Source organism: Caloenas nicobarica, chromosome 14 (assembly GCF_036013445.1).
Source record: "Caloenas nicobarica isolate bCalNic1 chromosome 14, bCalNic1.hap1, whole genome shotgun sequence".
NCBI classification, from domain to species: domain Eukaryota; kingdom Metazoa; phylum Chordata; class Aves; order Columbiformes; family Columbidae; genus Caloenas; species Caloenas nicobarica.
The window spans coordinates 13,881,728-13,897,046 of NC_088258.1; the positions used below are offsets into that span (position 1 = coordinate 13,881,728).

Sequence of the window (15,319 nt, forward strand, 5' to 3'; positions counted from 1 at the left end):
TGGCTCGCAGGGTTCACAGAATCTGCCTGAATTTATGACCCATTTTTCCTTTAAATGCCTCATTTTTTTTTTTCCAAGAATGACTCAATTCCTTAATGTTTTTGTAGCTAAAGGGCATCCTGTGCTGTGGTGCGGGGATGGGAGCGGCTCCGGGAGCTCTGCTGGCACCAGGAGCGGACCCTCACCTCTCAGGGTGCTGCGTCTTCTCCAAAGGTCTCCCAGGCAGAGCAGGCACCAGGAGGGTTGTTCAGCTGAACTTCAAACCTCTCATGCCTTTAGAAAGACATGAAAAGATAGTGCCTGGTCTTGTTGGCAATGCCAGCGTTTACGTGGGCATGCCATTGGAAAGGTGCTCTGCCCGCAAGCCAGTGTTTAAAGGTCAGGGTCAGAGTCAGTTCCAAAACTGTGATTACCTCATGTGCTTGGCAAATTCTGTTTTTTATAGCAACTTTCCAGTCATGTAAATACAAAATTATCTTTTTTATCCAGCGTGCTTTTCAAATATTTTTTTAAAGCTGCCAAATTTGCTGTATGTGACTTTGAAAGAGAGGGCTTAGACCACACATGCCAAGTTGCCAGTTTGCGTAGGCTGCTCCAGTGTTTGTGCAGCATTTACAGCACCCCAGATGAAAGGCTCCACAGAAGGGCAAAGTACCCTGAGTGTTGTTATTGCTACTTTTGTCAGCCTCTCAAAATGGGGTTAGGACTAGGCTGACGCTTTTGGTCTAGTGATGGCACCACGTAGCAGAACCCCAGTGTGTGGGCTGGAAGCAGAGACCAGACCAACATCCTGAGAGTCAGGAAAACACGGGAGGTTTAAAGTCACGGAGGTTTTGGGGATGGCGGCTGCCTTGCCACTCTGTGCAGATAGCAAAGCGTCCAGGGCACGTCCCGCTGGGAGCTCCATCCCCTCCGAGCTCCCTCTGCGCCGGGAGAGGTGCCTGGGGGAGCTGCGGGAGCAGGAGCGGTTCTGGCTGTGCAGCCCGGCAGATGTAGGTCCGCAGAAAGCCGTGCCGAGCTGTTTTGGCCACGGCAGCAATAATCCCGAGTAGTCTGAGCAGTGTTTGCGTTATGGTCCCCAGGCATGCTCGGTGTGCGTGAGGAGCGTGCTGCTGCTGCCCTGCGCCGGGATGCTCACCGGTGACTCCCCCGTGCTGAGGGAAGGGCCGTCCCCTCTCAGGGCCTGGGGACGGGTTTCTTCAGCACAGAGGGGCTGAGCTGGAACCTGTGCCCTCCTTGTAGCAGCAGCCTGGCCCCATCCAGCCTTTCCAAGTGCCGTTCGCTACTTCATCACCCTCAGTGTGCCAAGAGAGCTGGTGGTCACAGCAAAGGGTGTTCAGGGACCACACTGAAGTTCCTCCAGCCCATTTCTGTCACTCTCTGGTGGGGCCTGACACCCACCCCTGGCCCGGGCAACCCCAGAACCCGCACTCAGCAGGTCGCTTGTATTTTTTGCACGGCAGGTTGAAGCCCCAGAAGAGACCAGGCAGTGGAGCGTCCCAGCCGTGCGAGAACATCGTGGTCGCTTACTACTTCTGCGGAGAGCCGATCCCTTACCGCACCCTCGTCAAAGGGCGCGTGGTGACACTGGGACAGTTCAAGGAGCTGCTGACCAAGAAAGGGAACTACAGGTAAGGGCTGCTCCCTGCGTGCGGTGTGGTGCCAGCAGACTGTCAGCAACCCTTGGCAGATGCTGCTGCCAGGACACAGCAGTGTTGCCCCCACCAAGGCAAAGGAGCACGGTGGAGGTAGATTGGGAGCTCCTGGAGGTCCTGACAGCCTTCCAGAAGGGCCCCTGCTAGGTGTGCTGCAGTGGGGATGTGCCAGTAGAGCCAAGGCTGTTGAAGAGGCAGGTTACAGGGTGGGGGCAGGTTGGGTTTTATACCAGAAATGTCTTGCATCACAGTTGGCAACTTCAACAGAAGCTGCTGAGCTGCCCTGTGGGGCCCTCACAAGGTCCTGGGCTGGTGAGGAGCAGTGTCAGCCAGTGGTCAGTGATGCTGTGAGGAACCTTCCGATTTCCAGAGCCACTTCAGCTCTTCCCAGAGTTTCCTCCAGTGAGGATAGGGAGGTTGAGTCCTGCCCAAATCCCAAAGCAGCCAGACGTGGGACATGTAGCTCTCCAAGTTCCCCCTTCCAAGTGGAGCTGCCATAGAGAAGCCTGCCTAGAAACGCTCCAGCACCCTCAGTGCCTCCAGCCTCTGCTTTTGGGAGAGCTCCGAATGGGCTTGGGTTCAGGGCTGGAGCTCCTGAATGTGCCAGCACAGATCCTGACCGCTCTGGTTTGCTCACTGGGTGAGCGCAGGGGCAAAAGCGTGGCTCCAGTTGCCTCCATGTGAGGGGGAGCTGCTCCCCATGCACCATGAGCTCAGGGGCATGGAAAGGAGTTATACCCAGGTTTGGTGACCGTGGTGCCCCCATGACCATTCACCTGCTCTTTTTTGTCCTCTCTGCTCCATGTTTCTGTTTTTTTCAGGTATTACTTTAAGAAAGTGAGTGACGAGTTCGACTGTGGTGTGGTCTTTGAGGAGGTGCGGGAGGATGACACCATCTTGCCCATCTTCGAAGAGAAGATCATAGGGAAGGTGGAGAAGATCGACTAGGCTGCCATGGCGTGAGGACAGGACTGTGAAAGACTCCGGGACCGGAGGAGAGGGCCTGGGGCGGACGCTGGCAGTGCCACTGCCACGGGCGCTGGAGGACACAGCCAGCTCCGGCACCGACCTGGGCGAGCTCCGGGCTGCCGGTGGGTGTCACTTCACCCCACAAACCTGCCAGTGGGAGCCCGGGCTCCCTCTCCATACCGACTATAAGTGTAATGTAGCATTGTACAGTGCATTAGAAAGTGTAATATGACCTTGTTTACTAAAGCTGCATATTTTTGATATATTGTAATAAAAGGAAAATATTTCCAATGTCACAGTGCTCTTATGTAAATGTAAAACATACAGGTACTGCAGAACGTGCCCAAAGTGTACAGCCATCCCTCAGACTCCGTCTGCTCCTCACTTTCACGACACCCTGCCCTGCTTCCCGGCGTGGGTGGCTTCGGAGCGCCACCACTCGGGAGGGACCGTGGTCCCAGCTCGCCTCTGAAGACTATTGAGCCATTTGGAACGAGTCGGTCTCTCGCTGCCCTGGCAGCCACAGCTGCTGGACATGGTAGGATGAGGTTGTTTTTTTTTTTTCCCTCCTGAGCTTTCTTGCGACCGAGTAAATTCCTGAGGGATAGAAGGGTCAGTGCCAGCTCTGGGACTGGGGGCTCCCCCCAGTGCGAGGACTGGCTAGGAGCCAGGGTGGCAGGCTGGGTGCTGGTGTCCCATGACCTGCACACTCGTGTCCCCCTGTGTGTCCCCTGCCCCTGGAGAAGGGTTCACTCCCAGGAGGGTGCTGTGTCTCTGCAGAGGGCCAGCACCCGTGTCCCCGGTGCAGATGTGCCCAGGCCTCCAGTGCCAAGCTGTGGTCAGGGGACTCCCTTGGGGGGAACTGATGAGACACTCAGTCCGAGGACAAAAAACATCTTTTTATGGGTCCTCTGTCTTTTGTTGGCTTGTGTCTCAGGAGAGGCAGCGTGAGGGCACTGCAGGCCACTGCCGAGCGCAAGGAGGGTGTTGGTGTCAGTTTGTGGGGCTTGTGAAGGGCCAGGTCACCCCGCGGGGCAGCTGGCACCTGGGGAAGCCTCCTGGGCTTATTTGGCCACAAGAAAGCTGGGGGCTGCGCTCAGCCCTGCCTGTCCTGCTAGCCCAGGCCCTGCCCTGTCCCTGCTCCTTCAGACACCAGCTCTCGCCCACCTGCAGAAACCAGGGTGGCCCCGGGGGCTTCCACATCAGCGCTCGCCCTGCCCAGCGCTGCTCACAGCCGCGGTGGCACGTTGGAGCTGCCGGGGACCCTGTGGCACCGCGCTGGGATGCAACTCAGCCTGTTGTACATGTCACCGAGTGCCTTTAAAACATGGTTCTGTTACTAGCCTATACGTGACATCCAACAAAATCCACAATCATATTCAGCCCGGGAACAGCGTTATGAGCGGTTTTCCCCCCCCCTTTTTTTTAAGTTCTGATGGTGTTGTGTCTGGTGAGGTTGTTAACATGCCCGGGATTTCCGTCTCCCCCTTTTTTTCTCAGGGGGTCCCCTGTAAATATGTACAGTAGCCGTGCGACTCTGGCGACGTCTCCTCTGCATTCTCATGTGCTGACTTGTACAATGATCTTTTCGAAGGTACTTGGATAAAATGAAATAAAACTCCATGTCCCACTGCCTGCTGGTTTCTTCCTTCCCTGCTGAGCAGATGCCCAGGCCCCCAGCAGCCGGCTGGGGTGGTGGAGGATGGGGTGGGTTGGGGAAAGGGCCCTGGTGTGGACTTGGGCACATGGTGGGGCTGGAGTGGCTGTGGGCTCCCTTAAGGGGTGGCCTGGCAGGTCCCGGCCTGGGGGGGACCAAGGTGTTGCCCCCAGGGGAATTGCCCAGGGTCTGGGATCAATAAGCCCAGGGAGAGGGGACAGTGTGGGGGATGCTGGGGGGGTCCCAGGGGCTGTGAGCCAGGCTTGACTGTGGTGAGCCCTGTGCTGGCTGGGACAGCAGCTCCTGGGGCTCCCCTGGGGCTGGCAGACGACTGCAGTCCAGACCTGGGGTGGGAGAGCTGCCTGGGAGCCACGACCAGGGGACTCCAGCTGGTCCCCCCGTCACCTTTGCCCCAGCAGCTGGCCCTGCTGTGTCCCCAGGACACGGGGGTGTCCCCACAACGTGCACCTCACAGTGCTGCGGAGCCACAGACACACGGAGCCCGCATCGTTTCCAGGTGGTTTATAGCAGGAGCACGAGCGGGACGGGGCTCACAGCTCATCCCGGGATTCTGCTGTCCCGAGCAGACTTGGCTCCTCGCTGCCTGTGCTGTTCTCGGGGGTCTTGGGCACCTGGAGAAGACAGTGGTGAGGCATGGACAGACACACACCCTCTGCCTGTCCCCGTCCCCATCCCAGAGGAGCTGATCCCACGAGCAAAGGCTGGGAGCTGTGTTGGGGTGGGGAGACCCTGGGGTGGGGGGACCTCACTCACTGCAGGTGGCTCCTCAGGCAGCGTCCCCCCATTTTCCAGGAACTTGGAGAAGGTCTCCACATCTCGGGTGCTCTTGTACTCAATCATCTGCAGCCATGGGATGGAATGGAGACAAGGGGTGACCCCATTCCCCAGGTGCTGGCAGAGCCAGGGTGGCCCTGTGGGTGCCCCCACTTACCTTCCTGCCCGGCCCCGCAGGGAAGTAGTGCAGGGTGGGGAAGCCATTGATGGTGATGTCCTCCAACTCGTTGGCTGTGGCATCCAGCTCGGCGATGACAATGTCCTCGTGGTCCTTGTAGCGCTCGCCCAGCTCCTCCCAGGCGGCTGCCATGGCCTGGCAGTGGGAGCACCAGGGCGCGTCTGTGGGACGGGCACGAACCAGGGGATCAGGGCTCTGCCAGGGTCAGGGGTTGGGGACAGGACTGGGGGTGTCACAGTGGGGCCCTGAGTCCGGTGCAGAGCTTGGGAAGAGTCACAGGCAGCCCCGGCACTTACAGAACTTAACGAAGACGTTCTTGGTCTCGTCAAACGCCACCTGCTCGAAGGTCTTCCCCACCAGGACTTTAACGGGCCCTGTGTCCCAGCCCTCGGGGGGCTCCGCGCTCAGCAGGTGGGGCTGTGGGGACAATCAGGACAGCCACAGCCTGGGGTGAGTGGTGCCAGGGCCCCACAGGCACAGTATGGCATGGGGGACCCCAGCCTGTAGCCAACAGTGCGCCTGTGCTGCCTTTTGGACCACCTCTGCCACCATCCCAGCTCCATATCAACAGTCTCCTGACTCCTTTCCCACAACAAACCCCCCACCAAATCCTCAGGCCCCACAGCACAAGCATCAGCGAGCAGGTGGCTGGTGTTCACCACACAACTGCCATCATTAGGCCTCAGAGTTAACAGCCCACCGCTCACCACTAGGAAGCATCCTTGGTGTCGGCTGGCACAGTGTTGCATCCCTCACCTTCACCTTGCCATCCAGCACCGCCTGGACGAAGGTGCGGATGGCCTCCTCCGAGAAGGTGTCCTGGTCCATCCGGTACTTGCGGTTGTTCTCCATCTTGACCAGGCGCAGGGTGGGGGCGTCGGCAGGTGTCATGGCGAAGAAGGGCAGGACGTCAGCACCGTGCCCAGTCACGTCCACCACCACAAAGAGTACCTGGACGGGAGGTGGGTGACACGGAGGTTGGGGTGCCCCATGGTCACCCCTCCATGTCCCCACCATGGGACCTCCTCACCTTGCCCCGGAAGGCACCAGCGGCTGCCCGGAATCCATCCCGCAGTGCCAGCTGCACCGGCGAGGACTTATTGAGGAAAAGCAGCATGTGGTGGGGGATCTTGACACCAAATATCTGTGCGGAGGTCTGAGGAGGAGGAGGAGGGTGAGGGCAGGGGGAACATGGCCCTCGCGGGTTCAGGGGCGGGGATGGGGATGGGCTGTACCTCGTTGGTGAACTCTATCACCAGCTCCAGGCTGTGGACGCGGAGCAGCTGGGTGAGCTCAGCCACGTCCAGCCCCTGGGCCGGGTCCACGGGGAAGTCTGTCCGTCCGTCGTCAAACTGCCGGGGCCAGGGCTGGTGAGGGCTGGGGGGGCACCAGGATGGCCCCGCCACCCCCCTGCCACCCCCTCACCTTCTTGAAGAGGCAGACAGTGTCGGCTGACAGCCCATACGCCTGGAAGAGCTCGGCTGCCTCGGCCACGCCAAACGGCACGTCCACCACCTCGCCGGCCACCTCGTAAAACGCCTGGGCTGCCTGGCCCTGCAGGTCCTGCGCAGCCACCCCGTGAGCAGCCACGGCCGCGGCCCCGATCCAGCCCCCACTCACCACAGCCCACCTTGAAGAAGCCGACGACCACCAAGTCCTGCGAGCTGATGAAGGCGGCAGCGGTGTCGGTGTCCTGCAGCAGCGTGGCGCTGGGGCCGGCCCGACGCTGCATCCAGCGCACGATGCCCTCGGTGTCCATGCGGCCTGCCACGCAGAACAGGGTCCCCGTGGTCACCCCGGCCACCCCTCACGGGGCTGCCACACAGCCCTCCCGCCCCAGCACCGCCTGCCATCACCACCGCAGCACTGCCAGCACCACTCCGTGCGCCATCGCCATGCCATCACCTGCCCACCATCGCCACCCCGCACTCCCCACCAGGACATTGCCACCCTTCCCATCATCACCCCCGGCCACCTGTCTTTGCACGCCAGCCCACCCCAGCACCCATCGTGGCGTCCCCCTCAATGGGTGCCACGGCCACCGCGCGGTGCCGCAGCCATACCGGTGTAGGCGAGGGGCTGGGTGCGGTTGCCATCACGGAAGAGCTTGAGCGTGGGGTATGAGGTGACGCCAAACTCACTGGCCAGGGCCGCCTGTGCTGTGGCATCCACCTTGCCCAGCCGCACCAGGCTGGACTCGTTCCTCAGCGTGGCTGCTGCCTGGGCGAAGGCCGGGGCCAGGCGCTGGCAGTGCCCACACCACGGCGCGTCTGCGGGCAGCGGACAGTGTTGGCGGTAGGGACGGCCCCAGGACAGCTTTGGGGTGTCCCTGGTTCCCAGGGTGGGCTCAGTGGGTGGCTGGGGCACAGAATGGCTGCATGAGCCTGTAGGGCTCCAGCTCGCGCCCCTGCCCACATCCCCTGCGCCAGGGCCCATGTCCCACACACCCGCCATGTGTCCCCCATCCATGCTACGTATCCCCCACCATCCCTTTGCCTGTGTCCCTGCTCCAAGTCCCTGTCTCCGTCCCATGCCCCACACCCCTGCCCTGTCACATGCCATGCCCTGTGCCCCTCTGACCCACAGCCTTGTCCCTGCCCACACCACCCAACCTCCACCCCGCACCCATCCTGTGCCCCATTCTGCACCCGTACCCACATCTGCTTCTGCCCACGCCCCTGGTCTGTACCCCACACCCCTGCCCGCGCCCCTGCCCACAGCGGGGACACTTACAGAACTCCACCAGCAGCAGCCGGTGCTCGCTCAGGGCACGGGCGAAGTTGTGCTCATGGAGCACCAAGATGCCGTCCTCCTCCCCAAGCTCGTCCGAGAGCGCTTCATCCCCCTCCTCCTCCACCACCACCTCCCCATCCTCCTCCTCGCCCCCCAGTGCCAGGCCCAGCCAAGCCAGTGCCAGCAGCCAAACCAGCCGGGCCCCCCAGCCCCGCATGGTGCCAAAGCCAGTGCCCAGGGGGGAGGACACAGATAAGGGCCCCGGGGCGGGTGGTGCCGATCCCCTGGGGCTCGTGGCCCTTCGCTACTGGCTGCCCGGCACCACCGATAAGGCAGCGGGACCAGGTGGCTGTTTTCCAGGCACCTGTCCCCACAGCAGAACCTGCCCTGCCAGCGGGACAGAAGGGATGAGGGCACAGACACACCAGTAAGAGACCAGTCTGTAGGGTTTAATGGCGATGGAAGAGCACAGCCTGCGACCGGGTGGGCAGCCGGGCACGGCACCGCCACGGCAGGGTCACGGCCCTGGGCCCAGCGATGGGGACGCTGCGAGGACCAGGTGGGCGTCAGTGTTTTAAAAAAAAACCAGCAATTAAAAATAACTTTGGTTGCGAAGACCACGACTGTGGGTGCCCACTCGCTAAGGGAGCCCCCCACACACAACCCTTCACATGACCGGGGCAAGCACGGTGGTGCCGGTGAGGGGTCCCCCCAGAATGGCAGGCACCGCATCCCCGAGCTGGCGGTGGGGGGAAACCGGGGTGTGATGGGGGCTCAGTCCTCCCAGGCCTTTTTTATGCAGAGGCCCCACTCCCAGGAGAGATGCTCCGTCTTGTCATCGTCGGTGACGAGGGAGCGGACATGGTAGGAGCCCCGCGCCAGCCAGCCCCGCGGAGCCTCCTCCGCCGGTGTCACCACCTCGTACTCCTCGGCCCGCGGTGCGTAGCTGCCCACCATGAAGACGTCACGGTCCACTGTGCGAGAAGGGGAGAAGGGGGTGGGTGAGTGGGGCCAGAGTGGCATGCCCCCCCCACCCCAGACCCCCAACCCCACTCACCGGGCCGGCCCCGGCGGTAGGTGAGGTGCAGGCACCGCAGCCCGCAGACGATCTCCCTGTTCACCTGCAGATAAAGGGCAAAGCCACCATGGGTGCTGCCCCATGGCATGGTGCTCTCCCCCCTGGGGACCCCTGGCCTTGGGGACGCCCACCTGTAAAGCCCCATACTGACCCCCCAGGATCCAGCCTCTTGGGCAGGGTTGGGCACTGAGCAGCATCAACGGTGGCAGGGACACCCAAAAGGGACAGGAACCCCGGGAAGGCAGGGCCCCCCAGGAGGGGTAGGGACCTCCAGGGACCCCTGGGAAAGGCAGGGACCCAATGTGGCTGGGACCTTTAAGAGCGGCAGGGACTCAGGGGTGACATAGACCCCCGAGAGGGGTATGGACCCCAGGGTAGCAGTGACCATCAAGCGTCAGTGATGTTGAAGGCAGCAAGGACTCCCAGGGTGGCAGAGACCCATGAGGGCAGGGACCCCAGGGTGGGCAGGGACCCCCCAGAGGGGCACAGACCCTGGGGGTGAGGGGTGTGGGGCAAGGACGCCCCAAGGCAGCAGGGACAATGGGGAAACAGAGACCCACGGGTGGCAGGAGGAGATCCTGTGGGGCAGGGACACATCGGAAAAGGAATCCATGGGGAGTAAGGACACCATGGGTCAGGGTGTGAGGGCAGGGACCCAGGGCAACAGGGACCTTTTGGAGCAGGGACCCTGGGGTGTAAAGGCAGCAGGGCCATGCCCAGCCAGAGGTCACAGGGCACCATGCACCTGCCTCACCTTGAAGGACACCTTCACCCGGTAGTCCACCCCCTCCTTCAGCACAAAGGCTCGGCCCCGCAGCAGCTCCAGGTCTCCTGTGTGGGGAGACAGCCCATCAGCCCAGCACCCCTTCCCCCTCTTCCTCCTCCCATGGGTGGCCCCACCGCTCACCTGTCAGTTCCATGGTGATGGGCCCTGGTGCCTGCTCGCACATCAAGGTGAGCCTCGTCACCTGCACATTGGGCACGCTGGCATCTAGGGACAAGCGGCAGGGCACAGATCTTACCCACCTGTGCCCAGCCCACTGCCACCGGCACCTCCATCCCAGCGCAGCCGGGGGGCTGCCCATGCCCCCTGTAACGGCGTGAAGGGCCATAGTGGCCATGGTGGAGGCGTTGTGAGCCAGCGAGTGCCAGGCAGCCCAGGCAGGGTGCAGGAGACCAGGGGCACCCCAGGCCAGCCCCAACTTTGGCCTTTGGGGTAACAACACGTTGAAGGGGCCCAGCCACAGGTAGCTCCTGGCAGGGTGTGATGCTCCTGGCGTAGGCCAAGAGGAGTGGAGAGGACAAGGCAGCATGTGCAGGCAAAGGCATCCTTTGAGGCAGACACTGGCCTAATTCACCCCAACAGCCCAACCTGCACCCCACTAGCCCACTTGCACCCCATCAGCCTGCACACCCACCCCCCCCTCAGCTTGCACACACCTCATGCACCCCCACTGGTTTGCACAAGCCTCACTAGCTTGCACAACACCCCCCCCCAGCCCGCATGCACCCATCAGCCACCACACAGAGGTCCTGGGCCCATGGAGCACCTCAGGATAGCCCAGGCGCCACAGACACCGAGGGCAGCAGCAGGCTGGGGTGGGTGGCTCCCGTGGGTGCCACGGGGAGCAAGGGGCACCGTCTGGGCACCGACAGCCATGCCATCCCAGCCCCCGCAGCTGCTCGCTCCATCTCTGTCATCCCAATGAATTTCCTGGTCCCCTGTAACCGTTCCTATGGAAACTGTGGCGGTGATCCTGTAACCACGGTAACCGGGGTCCCCGGGCAGCCATTACCCTGTCAGCAGGGGGATGCCAGGGTCCCTGTGCAGGTGGGGGGCACAGGCTGCACCTGTGGGAGATGCCAGCGAGGACGTGCCCTCTCTACTGGGGATGCCCCACGGGTGCTGAGGATGCCTGAGCTCCCTGAACCCCCTGAGGCTGCATCACCCGGTCTGGGTGCCAGGGTGCCCAGCTGTAGTGGGCAGCCCCCAGCCTTACCCACGGCAGCAGGGATGGCGCCCAGCAGCGCCTGCTTGTACTTGCGCAGGCTCTCGTCCCCTGGGTCCAGCTCCTGGATTTCCCGCAGGCTCTTCTTCTCTGGTGTCTTGTATGCCAGGGCCACGTCGGCATCCTCCTCCTCCTCCAGTGACAGCATCACTCCCTCCTTGTCAGCCATGATGTCTACAGGGGACAGGCAGTGGCAGTCCCGCCATCCCAGGGACACCCCAGGGGACACCCCCACTCTGTGACACACAGGCTCTGGTGGGCAGGGGGTAGGTGAGCTGGAGATGCCACAGCTGGATGTGGGCAATCCCCTGTGGGCAGCTGAGCTGTGCCCCTGCTCAGGGCCATGGAGACACCACTGGGCTCCATGTCCCCAGGGCCCGGTGGCACAGCTGAGACCCAAGGCTTTGCCACCAGCTTCATTTCCGCCTAGTCATGGAGCGAGACAAGCTGGTGCCTCCGTGGTTCGCACAGCCTGGGGGTTGCCTGCAGCCCACCATGGCCTGCAGGTGCCCTTCATGCCCCATTGCCCAGAGATGTCCTTGTCACTGCCACATGGCCCCCTCCAACCCCAATGGGAAGCCACCAGCCCCGTGTCCCATCCCAAACCCAAACCACCAGTGGCTGCAGGGAAAAAAAGCCAGCTCTGGGGCAAATGGTGGTTCTGGTGGGTGACGGGCTGCCAGGGGGCACAAGGATGGGCAATGTCCCCATGGCCCCTCACTCTGCCCTGCCCACTACATCGCTCCCCCACCCCCTTCTGACTGCAAGTACTGAGCTCCCCAAAGCCCCTGGAAACCCCATCCCTGGGGACATGCTGGGGACACAGCACAGGACAGGGTCCCACTGTACTCGGCCCCTGGAACCACAGGGCCAGCTGTGCGGGTCCCCGGGGCAGTGGCAGTGACCGAGACACAGAGCAGTGGCCCTGCTGCACCTCTGGGCCCTCAGCAAAGGCCCCAGCACCCCGGCTGCCACGGCACCATGCGGCACTGGGCCACGCTGGCTCCCAGCCCAGGGATACACCCGCCCAGGGCCTTGCCCAGCCCCTCATGGGTGTCAGGACAGAGTGGCAGGTGCTGGGTGTCACAGGTCGGGCTGCAAGGTGGCAGGGGGAGCGGCTGGGGGGGTCCCCCGCCCCTGCAGGATGCTCCGGTCCCCCAGGGCCTGGGGTGATGCTCACTCCTGAACGCACCTGGTGCCCGAGGCGATGCTCACCTGTTGGGGACCCGGGGCGATGCTCCCCCCGGGGTGATGCCCACCTCCCCGCCCCCAGGCGATGCCCACCCCCGGGGCAACCCGGGCGATGCCCTCCCGCTGCGGGGACGCACTCCCCCGGCCCGGCCGCCGCTCACCTCGGTAGCACAGCGCCAGCCAGAGCAGCTCCAGCAGCTGCCCGCCGGCCTCGCACACATCCAGGCCGAGCATGGCCGGGCCGGAGGGGCCCAGCGCCCCCAGGGCCGGGCGGGGAGGTCCCTGCCGGGGCCCGGGGTGCGGCTCTGCCGATGTCAGCGGCTCCGCCGGGTCCCTCGGCCGCGCTCCTCCCGCCCGCTGCCGCCGCGCTCGGCGGTGCCGGCTGCTCCGCTGCGCTCCCCGGCGCTCCCCGCTGCGCTCCCCGGCGCTGCCCGGCGCGGCCCGGCGGGGCGGCGGCGGCGGCTCCCGCAGACGCGGCGGCTCCGCTGCCCGCCCCCGCCCGCCCCCGCCCCTCGGCGCCGGGCGGCTCCAGCCCCGCCGCTCATGGGCGGTGAGACTGCAGTGAGCTCATCCGCCGTGCGCGCCCGCGCAGCGCCTGCCCGCGCCCGGCGAGCACCCAGTCCGCGCTGCCTGCTCCTTGCCCACGGCCCCCACAGCCCGCCAACACCTTGTCCCCAGTGCCCCCACCCTGCAAGGATACTGCCTGCAGCCTCAATGAGCTGTCCGCACCCTGCGCGCACTGCCCGCACGTTGCCTGCGGCTGCCCACGCCCTGCCTGTATTGCCCACACCTTGTCCACACCCTGCCCGCACAACCGTTTCAACATCCACAGCGGTTCTCCCCCGGCTGCACCTGGCAACCCACCGGCTCAGCCCCCGCGGGGGACCGGGGCCAGCCCTGCGCTCCCCCGACCCGGCCAGCGGAGCCGCGGCCCCGGGCTGCGCGGGCTGTGGGGGGCCGGGGGCCAGCGGGCCAGACTGTGGGGCCCGCGGGCGGAGCAAGGGCTGGTCCCGGGTACCGGAGCCGCGGCTGCCATGTCCACAGGGTCACGCCCAGACCCAAAGCATCATGCCGGGTAAACTCCAGGACACCCCAGGGTCCCTGCCAGCATTACCCCAGGGTCATACCGAGACACCCCCGGCATGATGCCGGGGTCGGCTCGGGGAACCTGCCAGGATCCCACCGCCGTGACTCTGGATTCATGCCCGGACCCCCACCGGCGTGATGCTGGGGTCTAAGCCGGAACCCCCCCGGGGTCATGCCCGGACCCCCCCGGCGTGATGCCGGGGTCAACGCCAGGACCACCACGGGACCTCACTGGCCTGACCTGGGGGTCATGTCCGGACCCCAGGCTGAAGAGAAGCTGCCAAATTAACGTATACCGTGATTGAGTTGCAAAGGACGTACCCATCATTAGTCAATAAACAAGACGAATGCTTTCTAACTACCTACCAAACGAAGGGGCATTTTTCAAGTCTTAGATTCTCTTGCATGACAAGCTAGAGACTGACGATTAAGTGACATATCGTTTAGAAGCAGAGTATTTAGCTTATGTTTAACTAGAAATTAATAGGTGCATTGTAAGCAAGCAACTAATCAATTACTTATGTAAGTGAGCACTAATTGCGCTAGTGCGAAGAGCTGCGAACATGGAGGGGTCAATCAGGGGACACCTGAGAAGACCACCAGAAGCCCCCCCGAAAGAGACCGTGCTACCGGTAAAAGGACGATAGATGGCAGCAAGGACCGTGAAATAACTAGCTGCCTCTTACGTTTATGTAATCATTTCCTAGTAAAGGTACATTGTATCTTAAAAATCCTTAAAAAATGCAACTAATATGCAATAATTGTGCGAATATAAGCAATGCAAGAACATCCAGTCGTTGGAGCACTCATGGAGGATGATCCCCAGAGCTCCCCAGCGCTGTCAATAAAAGAATGCCAATTAAGAGTATAATTGACTCTGCTGTTAATTTCTCCGTTTCAAGGGGAGATGTCGGGGTCAACGCCGGGACCCCCCGGCGCCGGCCCCCCCGTACCTGCTTACGCCCCACACACCTCAGAGAAGGAAATGGTTATTACTTGCTCTTCCCTCTAGGTGGTATTTGTGCATATCTATTAGGGACCAACTCAGCGAGCTACAACCCTTTGCTTCTGCAAATGAGCCGCAGAGCTTTTATGTGTTTAACTGATGTTTTTATTAAGTCCCAGCAACGTGCCGATTATTTTGGTTTTGTTTAAAAGCTCCTGGTCAGTACTAAAATGGCTTTTATCGACTACAGCATGAACAAAGATGTAATTTTTATATTAAAATTCTCAAGGTCGTTGGGATTTTCAAGGAGAAAGAACAGTTGCCTCCAAAGTCGCCTTGGGAACAAGTGCTGGAAGCTTGTAACCACCTGGGCTTTGGAGGTGATATACAGTAAAAAGTCCTTTAAAGGACAAGCACTTTGCTCTACCCATGAAATTAATGATCCTGTTAAAACTAGAGTTTTGTTCTTATATATCGATTGTTCCCGTGCATTGACTCCTCTATTTAATTGTGAAGCTTTGCTTGCGTCTATTCAGTCTGCAATTTATCTGTCTTCATAAGGAGCACTAAACCAGGAAACTGCAGTTTCTGGTGTCAGGATCGTAATCCAGAGAAGGAAAAGGCTTTTAGGTTTCTCAGGATATCTTCCCAAAATGTCCTTGAAATCTATCTTCTTTCTCCCTTAGGGGCTTTAGGAGTCACCTGTAGTGAACCAGAATAAGAAGATACCTTGAGATATGTAAATATGTACCTCTTCCATGAGCAACTGTTGCAATGTTCATAATGCATAAGTCACAGTAAGAAAAAAGTATTGTGCATTTGGGAGAGATAAATATATTTACCAATAATTTTGCTTGATGACTGTGCCCTTTTCTGACTAACACTGCCCAGATTTTAATGACATAGCATGGGTTTGCCACAGACACTTTTCCTAGGCAATAAACAAAAAAAAGATTGATAGAAAACAAATTACCAGGCAGAACATTGACCTCAGAGCAAAATCTCTGCAAACGCGGGGTACG

At 61.3% G+C, this 15,319-nt stretch overlaps 3 protein-coding genes across 3 annotated transcripts in view; 1 reads left to right on the forward strand and 2 right to left on the reverse strand.

Moving 5' to 3' along the window:
- AXIN1 (axin 1) overlaps positions 1-4,208 on the forward strand; it is a 71,384-nt gene extending 67,176 nt beyond the window's left edge. Inside the window, exons 9-10 of the mRNA XM_065644997.1 lie at positions 1,464-1,631; positions 2,477-4,208. Coding sequence (XP_065501069.1) covers positions 1,464-1,631; positions 2,477-2,603 — 295 coding nt within the window. The 3' untranslated portion in view covers positions 2,604-4,208. The remainder of the gene's footprint in view (positions 1-1,463; positions 1,632-2,476) is intronic.
- A 624-nt stretch (positions 4,209-4,832) lies between these two features.
- Positions 4,833-8,204, reverse strand: PDIA2 (protein disulfide isomerase family A member 2). The gene is made up of 11 exons (XM_065644944.1): positions 7,988-8,204; positions 7,318-7,524; positions 6,885-7,018; positions 6,680-6,817; positions 6,490-6,606; positions 6,285-6,410; positions 6,011-6,205; positions 5,551-5,671; positions 5,234-5,415; positions 5,056-5,142; positions 4,833-4,913 (listed from the first exon to the last, which is right to left on the reverse strand). Exons 1-11 carry the CDS (start codon positions 8,202-8,204, stop codon positions 4,833-4,835), a joined length of 1,605 nt encoding a protein of 534 aa, XP_065501016.1.
- Positions 8,205-8,432: 228 nt separating this feature from the next.
- On the reverse strand, positions 8,433-12,710 carry ARHGDIG (Rho GDP dissociation inhibitor gamma). The gene is made up of 6 exons (XM_065644870.1): positions 12,427-12,710; positions 11,066-11,248; positions 9,973-10,056; positions 9,820-9,896; positions 9,045-9,108; positions 8,433-8,961 (listed from the first exon to the last, which is right to left on the reverse strand). The coding sequence occupies exons 1-6, from the start codon at positions 12,497-12,499 to the stop codon at positions 8,762-8,764; spliced, it is 681 nt and encodes a 226-aa protein (XP_065500942.1). The 5' UTR covers positions 12,500-12,710; the 3' UTR covers positions 8,433-8,761.
- Between the last annotated feature and the right edge of the window lie 2,609 nt (positions 12,711-15,319).